Consider the following 14,198-nt stretch of genomic DNA (forward strand, 5'->3'; position numbering starts at 1 on the left):
GCTTGGTGTTTTAAAATGCACAAAGACAAAAGCCCCATGGGTTAGAAATGTACATCATTACATCCATTGAACATATTTACTCCAACAGACATTATGCAGCTTGTGGGTGATGGACTCCATCAAATTTAGTTATTGAACTGAGGGAGCAAGTAAAATCTCTCAGACAGCAAAATTTGACAGTAAAAATTCTACAACATAATGAGGGAAAAACTTAAGGATATCTATGGAATGCTATAATCTACATGACTCTTTGGCTGAATTGAACAGGTTTACATTTTCAGTATCTTGGCTGTGCTGATACTAAATATAGCTTTCTGAGAAGTATTCAATTATCTGTGTCCGTACATAAACTTGTGGTGCTTATTCACTGTTTTAATGAAATGATGATAACACAAACCGTAAAAGCTAGGATTAAGTGGGTTAATTATCTGACCCCAAGATCACAGTATTCTTTTGAAAGGGTTTTCTTCCTGGAAAATCTGCTAACCATGATAGGGAAGAGGGTTTTTTTTTTTTGCATGGTTCAGACTATCGGACGAAAGACATATTGCTTTTCAGTTTGGCAAGAGAATGGTGTGAAGTGACCACCTCATATATCCACAGTCAATATGTCAAGGAGTGACAAATTTCTGATGTTGTATTTTCTCATACCTGCTCTATTATACAAATAGAGAGAAAAAGGGGTTGGTCAGGATGCTGTGCGATAATATAAATAAGGTGCCAGTAAGTTTTGCATCTTTCCAAGTTTTATTCCTATGAGTGTTTGGAAGGCTGCCTACTTGCTTTCATCCATTTTACACTATTGCACAAAGTCAGGATCTACCTGAATGTGTCAACTGAGTGATCCTCATGAGGGGAAAAATGGCAGTGGGGAGGAAAAAGTTAAACTTGAAACCAAGAAAAAGTCACATTTCTTCACTTCTTCTTTACTCCACAGGGAGGTCTGATTGCTCTGCTACTTCTCATTCTAATCTTCACAATGGTACTATACGCACGCAGGAGATGGTGCAAGAGGCGGCGGGTGCCTCAGAAGAGTGCCAGTACGGAGGCCACTCATGAAATTCATTACATTCCCTCTGTGCTGCTGGGACCACAGGCCAGGGACAGCTTTCGTAACTCTCGGATACAGGCCCATAACTCAGTGGTCGGAATGCCTATCCGAGAGACGCCCATCCTGGATGATTACGACTGTGAAGAAGAAGACAACCAACTTCGGCCTGAAGCATGCAACAGAGAAGATGACTTTGGAAGTCAGGTGACCCGGACATTAGAGAGCCTGGGGCGAGCAGAAGAGGAGAAACCAAGTTTTGCAGGTTGGGTCTTATTTTTTTATTTTTCTCTCCATTAATCTAGGATTTCTGTTGAGCTTGATGGGATTCATTTAAACACCACATAATACAAGATGCCTTTATTCTTTAAAATTGTAAATTTGGACTGGACATATTACATAGAATCTGTTATCAAACACCCTCCCAAGATGGAACTTTATTTGACAAACCTTAAATTCACAGAACTGACAGCATCCCACAATTGCAATGTCATCGATAATGAGGTTCTGCACAAATGGGCTATTTCCAGATTGCCTGTGGCCAGCAGTTTTAAGGCATAAAAGCATAGAAACAAAGGAACAATGAGAGAAAACCTGATGTTTATGTGTACAGCATCTCAGTTTATAAACTGCAGAATAATGTGGCAATTAACATGAATTACATCGGTAGATCTAACAGACATTATGGTGCAGCAGCTGACTGAAGTGAATGAAACCATAGGTCCATCAACATAGTCTATTAACAATGAGATGTACTTAGCATTTTCATACTGCTGATCTGTTAATTGTACAAGAAAATCCCCCCAAACTTCATTATGAACATAAAGTGGAAAGTGCACGTTATTGTTAGGATACTTTACTGCTCTTCAGACGTATCTGACTTGCATGGTAGCTGCTGGCCTTCTGCCACTGGTTTTAGTCAAGAAGCTTAGTTTTGATTTCCCACTTTGTTCTGCCTCAGACTCCATGTTATAGTTAGTACCATGGAGATAATACAATCTCAGTGGCTGAGAGCTAAATAAAAGACCACAAAATTCATGCTCCAACCAATTGAGTTTTCTCTAGCAGCTAATTGTTAGTAGAGGGCAAACTATTGCTTCTCTTTCAAGTTAACTAATACAAGTCAGCCATTGAGCTCTGTTTTCTTGTATTGTGTTGGGACTAAAATCTCTGAACAGTGTACTGGATAGTAAATATCAAAGAACAACAAAAATAAGAATTTTAGAACAACAACAGTCTAGTGAAAATTATAATGAAATTTAAACATAATTATAGATTAAATGTGTGTATATGAGCCTGAATGAGCATTATCTTTCTGTATGCACTATCATCTCTCTGCAACTTACACTGCACTCAACTTTCAGCCTCTTATTATGGCATGAAGTATCTGATTGTTATTGTCTTAATTATGAAATGATATTCTGTGCATTATGGGATGATCAACCTTAATTGTAGCAGCAGATCTCTCTTCACATAAAACCATGTCAGTTAATACATTGCCTGAGATGCTGTAGATTTTGTCTGGATGTATGAGACAGCGTAGGCTGAATGGAATTGGTTTTGAAGTGTATCTTGTGCAGAGTTCTAGCAGGAGCCACCAGGCATGATATGGGAGCAGGTACTTCAATAAATTTCAAGAATGTTAAAGACAACCGCAGCAATTTCTGAGTGCTATTTCAGCACAGACCACACATCAAGTTTATGCTCTTAGATCAGTGGCACACTAGGTAATGTAAGTTTCATTCTGCCTTTTAAAGAGCAAGGAAACACTCACTGCTCAGTTACTCCTGCATTCATGGGAACTACACACTTTGTACATCCATTGTGTAGGCCCATATGTTTTGGGGAAAATCCTTTTTTTTGTTGGGTTGATAGTCCCTGTAAGAATTAGGTTTCTGTAGGAGATTATTTCTGGTAAAGCACCTTGTTTTCAGTAATTAATCATGTGAGCAGGTTGCTTGGGAGATAAACAATAGAACAAGGGTCAATGAGAAGTTAATTATGAGGGGGAGTAGATTCTAGTCTCAAGCAGGGCTTTATTTTTTTAGTTTTAGAACAAGCTGAAGGCAGGAAGCATCTCTTTCAAGCAGAGTTCAATTAAAATTCTGTGAGTTGTCAAAAAGAATTCAAAACTCTTGTTAACTGAAGGACTCCAAACAGTGTGTTGGACTTCCAGAGGTAGCCAAGCTGAGAAGAAAGAGAAAAGAGTTTTAGATGCAAGACTCCTGAATTAAAGACTATTGGAACCAGGAGAGTTCTGACCCAAGAGGGCTACACTAAAGTCGCTGATGACACCAATGTTGAACTGGGAATCTACAACCGTGCAACTGTTGGAAGGGGTTTAAAGGGAAAATCTTGCTGGGAGCAAGTGGAAGACCCAAGAAATCTCAACCATTATAGAAATCTTTGAAACAGCCCTCTGAGCAAGTGGTTAACCACCCAATTTTTCATAAGTACCTAGCTTGAGCTTATTGGGGGTATAAGGTAAATGGGCGTAGAAAAAAAGTTGAATTCCCTTTGGTCCTTCTTCCTACCCTCTCCATTTTCACTTGCTCAAAATCAATTGCAGTTTTGCATTTCTGATGAAAGGACACATACCTAACTGTTAACTCTGTTTTCCTCTCCACAGATGGTCCAGACCTGCTGAGTATTTTCAGTGTTTTCTGTTTTTATATCATGGTCTACTGTTGTTTCGTTGAGTCAGGGTGAGATCTCCTACTCCTTCACAATCCAAAGAATGTTAAAAATAAATTGCATGTATTTGGGCATTTTTCTGAGCAGATTTCAGATCCTTAAAGACCACTAGTTTGGTGACAAAAGGCATGAAATATCAGTCAGAGCTTGTGATTGGCAAAAGAAGCAACGGTTACATGAGGATTTTCTTTCATACAGATAATGGTTAGGATCTGGAATGCACTGCCTGAAAGTATGGTGGAGGCATATTCACCTGAGGCTTTTCAAAGAGAATTGGATCATTACCTGAAGAGGAATAATTTGTAGGGCACCATGGAAAAGTCAGGAGAGTGGCCCTAGGTGAATTGTTCTTGCACAGAGCTGGCAGATACATGACAGGGTGAATGGCTTCCTAAGCTGTAACCATTCTATGATTGTATCACATGAGGCAGATGGAACAAGCAAATTTAGGAATCTTGGTCTGAAATGAGTACATTTGGGAGACAAGGTGTGTTGTGTGAAACAGGATATGTTCATGGTGTCAGTAAAGAAGATTGCATCAAAAATTGTAGTATTATATTACAGGCTACCTTTGACCATAAGTTTTAAGATATTATGCACAATTGGTATCGCTCATATTGTCTTGAGTGAGGTTAAATGCCTCCAATGTGTTACTGCTACTTGATATCATGGGGTTTGGAGGATGGAACCAGCCTGACATTTCTAGGCCAAAATTAAGCATTAGAAATATGAAATAACAAAGCAGGGATCACCAGGCATGATATGGGACAGGTACTTAGATAAATCTCAAGAATGTTAAAGGCAGCACTTCCTGAGTGCTATTTCAGCACAGACCATGTTTCAAGTTTGTGCTCTTAGATCAGTGGTACACCAGGTGACAAAAGTTCAATTCCGCCTTTTAAAGAGCAAGGAAACACTCACTGTTTAATTATGCCTGCACTCGTGTGAACTGCATTCTTTGGCAATCCATTGTGTAGGCCCATGTGTTTTGGGGAATAACCTATATTTTTTGTTGGGCTGATGGTCCCTTGAATCCCAAAGTAGGTACTTATGAAAAATTGGAAGATTAACCATTTGTTCTGAGTATTGTTTCAAAGGTTTGTACAATGGCTGAGATTTATTGGGCCTTCCATTTCCAAATGTGAAATAACAAAGAATGAAAAGATGAATCTCTAACTGTTGAAGTTGTTTGTCGAAGAGGATCATTGACCTTCCATGTCAAAGCAACATTGTTAGTATTAAGGCAATGGAAGACTACAATAATTGAAGATTTTTTTTAAATGACAGAATTTGAAGATGATCATTTCATTGAATAAACTTTCGTATGGTACGTGCTTTCAGAATTTCAAAAGCAAGTTCCTTCTGGGTGAAAAGGCTTCTAATCTAGTTAGTATCTTCAGGGTAAGCTTCATCTGTAAAGTACATACTGAAGTGCCTGGTTCGTAACCCCCAAGAGCTTTCAATTAAGAGAATAGAAGCAAAGGCCAAGGCAATGTTAGAGAAGCAGAGCAGACAGTAACCCTGGCTGAAATAGACAGAAATTCAGATCAGAAATCTGAGCTAATCAAAATTAATGTTTCAATCAGGGTTGGTTAAACTTGGGTAAAGCTTGGTTGACTTCTGTACAAGTTATAGTGGTAAGGACAGAAGATTCTTGTAGTTTCTTCTTGCGAACATGTAAGTGAAAATGTGCTGAAGGATTTAAGTCTTATCTGTGAGGCTTGCAAACCATCCCAGTACATCAGTGCAAAGGACAAAGTTGAAGCATATGCAACCATCTTCAGGCAGAAGTGCCAAGTGGATGCTCCATTTTGGTCTCCTTCTGAGGCCCTCAGCATCACACATGTCAGTCTCGAGTTAATTTAATTCACTCACGTGATATCGAGAAAAGGCTGAAGGCACCAGATACTGCAAAGGCTATAGGCACTGACAACATTCCAGCAATGTTACTGAAGCCTTGTGCTCCAGAACTGGCTGCACCCTTAGCCAAGCTCTTCCAGTACAGCTACAACATTGGCACCTACCCGGCAATGTAGAAAACTATCCAGGTATGTCCTTTCCATAACAAGCGGGACAAATCCAATCCGGCCAATTACCACCCCATCAGTCTACTCTTGATCGTCAGCAAAGTGATGGAAGGTATTGTCGACAGTACTATCAAGTGACACTTACTCAACAATAATTTGCTCCCTGACGCTCAGTTTGGGTTGCGCCTGGGCCTCTGCTCTTGACCTCAATACAGATACAGCTTTAGTCCAAACATGGACAAAGAGCTGAACTCAAGAGGTGAGGTGAGAGTGTCTACCCTTGACATCAAGGCAGCATTTGACCGAGTGTGGTATTAAGGAGCCTAAGCAAAACTGGAGTCAATGGGAATTAGAGGAAAACTCTCCGCTAGTTGGAATAATACCTAGCACAAAGGAAGATGGTTGCAGTTATTGGAAGTCAATCATCTCAGTTCCAGGACATTACTGTAGGAGTTTTTCAGGCTAGTATCCTAGGCCCAACCATTTTCAGCTGCTTCATCAATGACCTTCCCTCCATTATAAGGTCAGAAGTGAGGATTGCTCGTGGCACTCGCAACTCCTCAGAGACTGAAGCAGTCCGTGCCCATATGCATCAAGACCTGGACATCTTTCAGGCTTGGGCTGATAAGTGGCAAGTAACATTTGTGCTATACAAGTATCAGGCAATGACTATCTTCAACAAGATAAAATCCAACCATCTCCCCTTGATATTCACTGGCATTGCCATCGCTGAATTCCCTCCACTATCAACATCTTGGAGGTTACCATTGACCAGAAACTGAATTGGACTAGCCATATAAATACTGTGATTACAAGAGCAGGTCAGACGCTGGGAAATCTGTGGAGGGTAACTCACCTCTTGACTCCCCAAAACTGCCTACCATCTACAAGGCTCAAGTCAGAAGTGAGATGGAATACTCACTACTTGCCTGGATGAGTGCAGATCCAACAACACTCAAGAAGCTTGACACCATCCAGGACAAAGCAGCTACTTGACTGGCACCCAATCCACCACTGTCAACATCCATTCCCTCCACCATTGATGCACAGTGGCAGCAATGCGTACCATCTACAAGATCACTGCAGCAACTCTCAAGGCTTATTCTATAGCACCTTCCAAATCCATGACCGCTACTGTCTAGGAGGACAAGGGTAGCAAATGCTTGGGAATATCACAACCTTCAAGTTCCCCTCCAATCCACATGCCATCCTGAGTTGGAACTATATCGCTGTACCTTCACTGTCGCTGGGTCAAAATCCTGGAACTCCTTCCCTAACAACACTGTGGGTATACCTACACCACATGGACAGTTTGTTGAAGAAGGCAGCTCACTACCACCTTCTCACGGACAACTAGAGATGGGCAATAAAAATGTTGAGCTGCCAGAAATGTCCACATCGCATGAAAGTATATAAAAAAAATGATTGGGAAATATCATTTGTTTGAACACTGTTTTCACCTTGCATATAGTTCATCATTGGGTCCTAATCGAGTTGTTTATTTTTTAGGTCTAGGTAGGGTATTGTTCTAAGTGACTTGGACACAATCTGAAATTTCTTTTGCTTTATATAAATTTACACATTTAGGGCTGGTTAGTAGTGAAATCCACAATGAGTTCTGACTTTCAGCTGAAGTTGTTTGAAGATCTCTGTTCAGCGGAGTATGGAATCTTTGGCTGGTCAAAAATGTGGGTAAGAAGTGGTGATTTGCTCCCTGCTCAACAAAAATTCTCCTCTCCTATGGCACTTTCATAAAAATGGTCATTATTCTTAAATGGGACTCAGCAGTGAGTGTCTGCCGGCTGTTTGATTGTGGATGCCAACACAGTTGGGCTCCATTTTGGTTTTACCCGATGCTGACAGGTACATTTCCAGCAGTGATCACTGGATAACAATTAGGAGCAGAAACACTGGCTGATGTTACTTCTTGCTTGCATAGCTGAATAATTCAACTCTCCTGCCGGCTAGCTGTGCTCAGTAAACTTGGCCAAATTTGGGTTAGAATTTGACCTGGCCTTTGTATATCAGTACCAGAGCAAGGGGTTTATTTAAAAACAAAAAAACTGCGGATGCTGGAAATCCAAAACAAAAACAGAATTACCTGGAAAAACTCAGCAGGTCTGGCAGCACCGGCGGAGAAGAAAAGAGTTGACGTTTCGAGTCCTCATGACCCTTCGACAGAACTTGCGTTCGAGTCCAAGAAAGAGTTGAAATATAAGCTGGTTTAAGGTGTGTGTGTGGGGGGCGGAGAGATAGAGAGACAAAGAGGTGGAGGGGGGGGCGGGGTGGTGTGGTTGTAGGGACAAACAAGCAGTGATAGAAGCAGATCATCAAAAGATGTCAATGACAATAGTACAATAGAACACACAGGTGTTAAAATTAAAGTTGGTGATATTATCTAAATGAATGTGCTAATTAAGAATGGATGGTAGGGCACTCAAGGTATAGCTCTAGTGGGGTTTTTTTTTATATAATGGAAATAGGTGGGAAAAGGAAAATCTTTATAATTTATTGGAAAAAAAAGGGAAGGGGGAAACAGAAAGGGGGTGGGGATGGGGGAGGGAGCTTACGACCTAAAGTTGTTGAATTCAATATTCAGTCCGGAAGGCTGTAAAGTCCCTAGTCGGAAGATGAGGTGTTGTTCCTCCAGTTTGCGTTGGGCTTCACTGGAACAATGCAGCAAGCCAAGGACAGACATGTGGGCAAGAGAGCAGGGTGGAGTGTTGAAATGGCAAGCGACAGGGAGGTTTGGGTCATTCTTGCAGACAGACCGCAGGTGTTCTGCAAAGCGGTTGCCCAGTTTACGTTTGGTCTCTCCAATGTAGAGGAGATCACATTGGGAGCAACGAATGCAGTAGACTAAGTTGGGGGAAATGCAAGTGAAATGCTGCTTCACTTGAAAGGAGTGTTTGGGTCCTTGGACGGTGAGGAGAGAGGAAGTGAAGGGGCAGGTGTTTCATCTTTTGCGTGGGCATGGGGTGGTGCCATAGGAGGGGGTTGAGGAGTAGGGGGTGATGGAGGAGTGGACCAGGGTGTCCCGGAGGGAGCGATCCCTACGGAATGCCGATAAGGGGGGTGAAGGGAAGATGTGTTTGGTGGTGGCATCATGCTGGAGTTGGCGGAAATGGCGGAGGATGATCCTTTGAATGCGGAGGCTGGTGGGGTGATAAGTGAGGACAAGGGGGACCCTATCATGTTTCTGGGAGGGAGGAGAAGGCGTGAGGGCGGACGCGCGGGAGATGGGCCGGACACGGTTGAGGGCCCTGTCAACGACCGTGGGTGGAAAACCTCGGTTAAGGAAGAAGGAGGACATGTCAGAGGAACTGTTTTTGAATGTAGCATCATCGGAACAGATGCAACGGATCTGTTCCGATGATGCTACATTCAAAAACAGTTCCTCTGACATGTCCTCCTTCTTCCTTAACCGAGGTTTTCCACCCACGGTCGTTGACAGGGCCCTCAACCGTGTCCGGCCCATCTCCCGCGCGTCCGCCCTCACGCCTTCTCCTCCCTCCCAGAAACATGATAGGGTCCCCCTTGTCCTCACTTATCACCCCACCAGCCTCCGCATTCAAAGGATCATCCTCCGCCATTTCCGCCAACTCCAGCATGATGCCACCACCAAACACATCTTCCCTTCACCCCCCTTATCGGCATTCCGTAGGGATCGCTCCCTCCGGGACACCCTGGTCCACTCCTCCATCACCCCCTACTCCTCAACCCCCTCCTATGGCACCACCCCATGCCCACGCAAAAGATGAAACACCTGCCCCTTCACTTCCTCTCTCCTCACCGTCCAAGGACCCAAACACTCCTTTCAAGTGAAGCAGCATTTCACTTGCATTTCCCCCAACTTAGTCTACTGCATTCGTTGCTCCCAATGTGGTCTCCTCTACATTGGAGAGACCAAACGTAAACTGGGCAACCGCTTTGCAGAACACCTGCGGTCTGTCCGCAAGAATGACCCAAACCTCCCTGTCGCTTGCCATTTCAACACTCCACCCTGCTCTCTTGCCCACATGTCTGTCCTTGGCTTGCTGCATTGTTCCAGTGAAGCCCAACGCAAACTGGAGGAACAACACCTCATCTTCCGACTAGGGACTTTACAGCCTTCCGGACTGAATATTGAATTCAACAACTTTAGGCCGTAAGCTCCCTCCCCCATCCCCACCCCCTTTCTGTTTCCCCCTTCCCTTTTTTTTCCAATAAATTATAAAGATTTTCCTTTTCCCACCTATTTCCATTATATAAAAAAAAACCCCACTAGAGCTATACCTTGAGTGCCCTACCATCCATTCTTAATTAGCACATTCATTTAGATAATATCACCAACTTTAATTTTAACACCTATGTGTTCTATTGTACTATTGTCGTTGACATCTTTTGATGATCTGCTTCTATCACTGCTTGTTTGTCCCTACAACCACACCACCCCCCCCCCCACCTCTTTGTCTCTCTATCTCTCCGCCCCCCACACACACACCTTAAGCCAGCTTATATTTCAACTCTTTCTTGGACTCGAACGCAAGTTCTGTCGAAGGGTCATGAGGACTCGAAACGTCAACTCTTTTCTTCTCCGCCGATGCTGCCAGACCTGCTGAGTTTTTCCAGGTAATTCTGTTTTTGTAAGGGGTTTATTTGACTGGCAAGCCAAAAATAGTGAGGAGAGCTGCAATGTGTGTAATTTTCAGGAATCCAATGATCTAGAGTAAAATATTTGTACTTCATTGATTTCTGCACTGGTATTATATGTATAGACCAGCTTCTTCATATTTGGATTCATTCTATGCAGCCTTAACAGAATTGATTCTGTTCAACTTAGTATGTGATAGATAAGAAATTGGAAATTGAGAGAATTATGTTGGTGTTGGTCTGCCTGATTATGAAGTGAAGGTTTTGTGGGTTCGATTTTACACAGTTTTTATTACCCCAGCTGTGTTAACTGTGTGAGCTTCTTTGATGGATGTTTCCTTCAAAATGTTAGCTTATTAATTACTTTTTCACCAGATTATCACATTCTTGTGTCTGAGCTAAAATTCATTGATGGTGACTCTGGATAAAAAGAAAGAAAATGTTCCATGGCCAAATATTTGGCTCCAGTGTGCGTAAATTTGAAAAAAAATAAATGTTGCACTGGTACGTATGTGATCTGCTGGCTTGAAAATTCTTCATTGGTATACTACAGGGTATGAAAAATATCACAGAAAAGTATTTAAACCCACTAATTCCTCTAAGATGTTGAACACGGACCATTGGGGAGGCAAGATTTTACAGAAATTCGTTCGCTGTCAAGATAATGAGGCCAAATTGCTTCATCATCTGTGAATGATATGCAACACCAGTCACAGAACTGAGTCACCTATCGATTTGACAGTCAATTCTGTGTGCCAGCCTAATGAGACAGTGTGCGTAAAATAAGTTTTTTTCCCATTCTTGGGGTACAATTTCAGGTTTTTTCTTTCCATTTTCAATTTATAACTTCAAATCCCCTCCCAGTGAAACACATGTGGGATCCCAGAGTGCTGATGATTGCCCTACAGAACTCAGCTTGTCTTTCAAAATTACAGAATTATAGGGTTTGCGATATGTTCCCATCCTTGAACATGTTGGACATTTATGTCATCTTGCAAGTGCCTGGCTGTTTTAAAGGACCTAAACCAGACTCCTTTTGTATGTGAAATAACAATTTTTCAAAATTGAATCATCCAGCGAGTCCTGACCCTCCCTCATTAATGGATCGCTTCTTTTTCAAAAAAGAGGCTGTCACCTCGGTTGCTAAAAAATTGCAGGGTTATATCCCTCCTGGCTGTTTCATTATTGTAGTATCCACAAAAAACATGTTATTTCCGCTAACCTGCATGTTGCTTTTCTGTTGCTTTGTAAATGAGTTAATTATGTAGAAAATTGTAGGTTTAAGAAATAGGTTGATCAGCAGTCTTCAAAGGATTGAATAAGAAACATTTAGTTATTCAGTTTCTCATTGTGAGTATGTTCGATGCACACCATGTATCCCCCACTTTGACATAAGTTACAGAAACACTGCTGCAATTGGGCAGGTCATTTTCCATAAGTCCCATTTCTGTTGTTGACTGGATTAATTTTAAAAAAAACTTCTGTGCTAGATGCTGGACCATTTATAATGGAAGTAAATTTTAATATTTAATCTACTAGTGAGGGAGAACTGGAGGTATCATCCTCTGGATGAACCTCTTCCGGGGGTTCAGTTGAACGTTGAGACTCCCAAAGGACTGTTTGAAGAACAATTGGGAATCCACCCATTGTGTAAGCCAATATCCCTGCTTCAAACGTAACATTCAATCATTGGAGAGAGTGAAGAGTGAATTGTGAAAGGTCTGAATTATGGGGAAAAGTTGGAGAAGCTTGACTTTTCAGCTGTTGAAGGAGAAATCTGAGAAGTGATGTTGTAGAGGTGTATAGAAAAGGCCAGGTTTTGCAGGGTGTTTGATAGCAGACTATAAGTGTTTGCTATCGTTACCCCTCTGAAACAGAGTGCAACTTTAGGATTTAGCAGAAGGAAAATAGGAACAGGAGAAGGCCATTCAGCCTGTTGAGCCTGCTCTGCCATTCAACATGATCATGGCTGATCGAGCAATTCAATGCCTTTTACCCACATTTTCCCCATAACCCTTTAGTTACTGTTAATCAGAAATCTATCGATCTCTGCCTTAAACATACTCAATTGCTGTACTTCCACGGCCTCTGGGGTAGAGAATTACAAAGATTCACAACCCTCTGAATAAAGAAACTTCTCCTCATCTCGGTCCTAAGTGGCATTCCCCTTATTTTGAAATTGTGTCCCCTGGTTCTATACTCCCCAACATCTTACCTGCCCTTCTACCCTGTCTTTTCCTTTAAGTATTTTGTAAGTATTTTTTTGTATTTTGGAACATTAACGTAAATTCTCAAGTTGTGGTTTGTCCCTCGCTGCTCCGCCACAGGATGCACGTGGTCCCCCTCCCTTTCACCTGGAACCAGCAACCACTGCAAACCGTCGATGTGGCAAGAACTTCTGCTTTCACATCCCTGTTAGAAACTCCATGGAAAGTTGTTTTATCAGGAGTGACTAGGTTTCCCACAGCGATCTAAGGAATAACTATTGCTGAACAACAGATCTGGTCATAAAACATATATATTTGTGGACTGTTGTTAAATAACTTTATGATGAATTGCTAGATTTTTAAAAACTATTTTTTTCTTTCCTGATGTTTCATCTTCTACCTTCATCCCAAGTGTTTGTCCCAATCTTTAATTTGTAATTGCATAATTTTTTTAAAAAGTGATTTGATTTAGTGCTTTTCATTTCCTGGTTGACTGTCTGTGGGAGTTCTTTTATCCAATTAGCTTAGTTAGTTTAATGACATCACTGCAGCTCTGTGCTAGGAATCTCCATCCAAGAATGCTGCAATCTATTGTGCAACAGAAGAGTAAAGGTCAGCAGGTCTGGCAGCATCGGCGGAGAAGAAAAGAGTTGACGTTTCGAGTCCTCATGACCCTTCGACAGAAGTTCTGTCGAAGGGTCATGAGGACTCGAAACGTCAACTCTTTTCTTCTCCGCCGATGCTGCCAGACCTGCTGAGTTTTTCCAGGTAATTCTGTTTTTGTTTTGGATTTCCAGCATCCGCAGTTTTTTTGTTTTTATTTAGAAGAGTAAAGGTTCTTGCCACAGATATCACTAGATCTCTCAGTGTCCTTGCTTTGCCACTGACTGCAAGCTGCAGGCCATGATAGCTAATGGCGTGACACAGGTAAATCTAAAAATTACTTTCTATTGTGAGAGTAGGAGAAAGGACAACAGGTTCAAACTAGCAAACTTATAATTCTGCACAGAAAATGGTCAAGTACTGTAAAGCATGGGGAAAGCAATTATACTGAATTTGTTTAAGAACCAATTGGATGTTGCAATATAGGAGACTGACTGAGTCTTTCCAGAGGAAGGAACAAAGAAAAAATGGCCTTCCTCATCTGTTGTTTTGTGAAGCAACTTTACCCAATAAAGTCTGGTTATCTGTCTTTCCACTTATCCCACTGTGTGAGTGTTTTGTGTACGCAACTAGCCATTGCACTTCAGATTAAGGCATTGTATGTGAAGTGCCATGAGGTATTTCTAAGATGAGATATCAATATATATACCCTTACCTCTTTTACTTAAATGACCAATGATAATTAACTAATTGAGTTCAACTCAGATGCAATTTGAAAATCTGAAATAATTGAAATGATATTGTCTAGATAATGGAACAACTAGCCACCTGCCTACCACATTCGGTTAATGGAGGCATCTTTTTGGACTAAACATTTAAGAATTATACATTTTCCCTGAATTTCCTGAATTGATTTATGGACTCTAATTTTGTCAAATGTTTCTGGTTTGGGTTTGTGGCATTGCAGTTGATTGGGAATTATAGATT

General features: G+C 41.6%; 1 protein-coding gene across 2 annotated transcripts in view; it reads left to right on the forward strand.

The window, feature by feature from the left end:
- LOC121280872 (astrotactin-2-like) overlaps nucleotides 1-14,198 on the forward strand; it is a 1,734,361-nt gene that overhangs the window by 393,859 nt on the left and 1,326,304 nt on the right. For both annotated transcript variants that reach the window (XM_041193192.1, XM_041193193.1), the window contains exon 3: nucleotides 938-1,313. In XM_041193192.1, coding sequence (XP_041049126.1) covers nucleotides 938-1,313 — 376 coding nt within the window. The remainder of the gene's footprint in view (nucleotides 1-937; nucleotides 1,314-14,198) is intronic.

The sequence above is a fragment of the Carcharodon carcharias genome, chromosome 8 (genome assembly GCF_017639515.1).
Source record: "Carcharodon carcharias isolate sCarCar2 chromosome 8, sCarCar2.pri, whole genome shotgun sequence".
Taxonomy (NCBI): Eukaryota; Metazoa; Chordata; class Chondrichthyes; order Lamniformes; family Lamnidae; genus Carcharodon; species Carcharodon carcharias.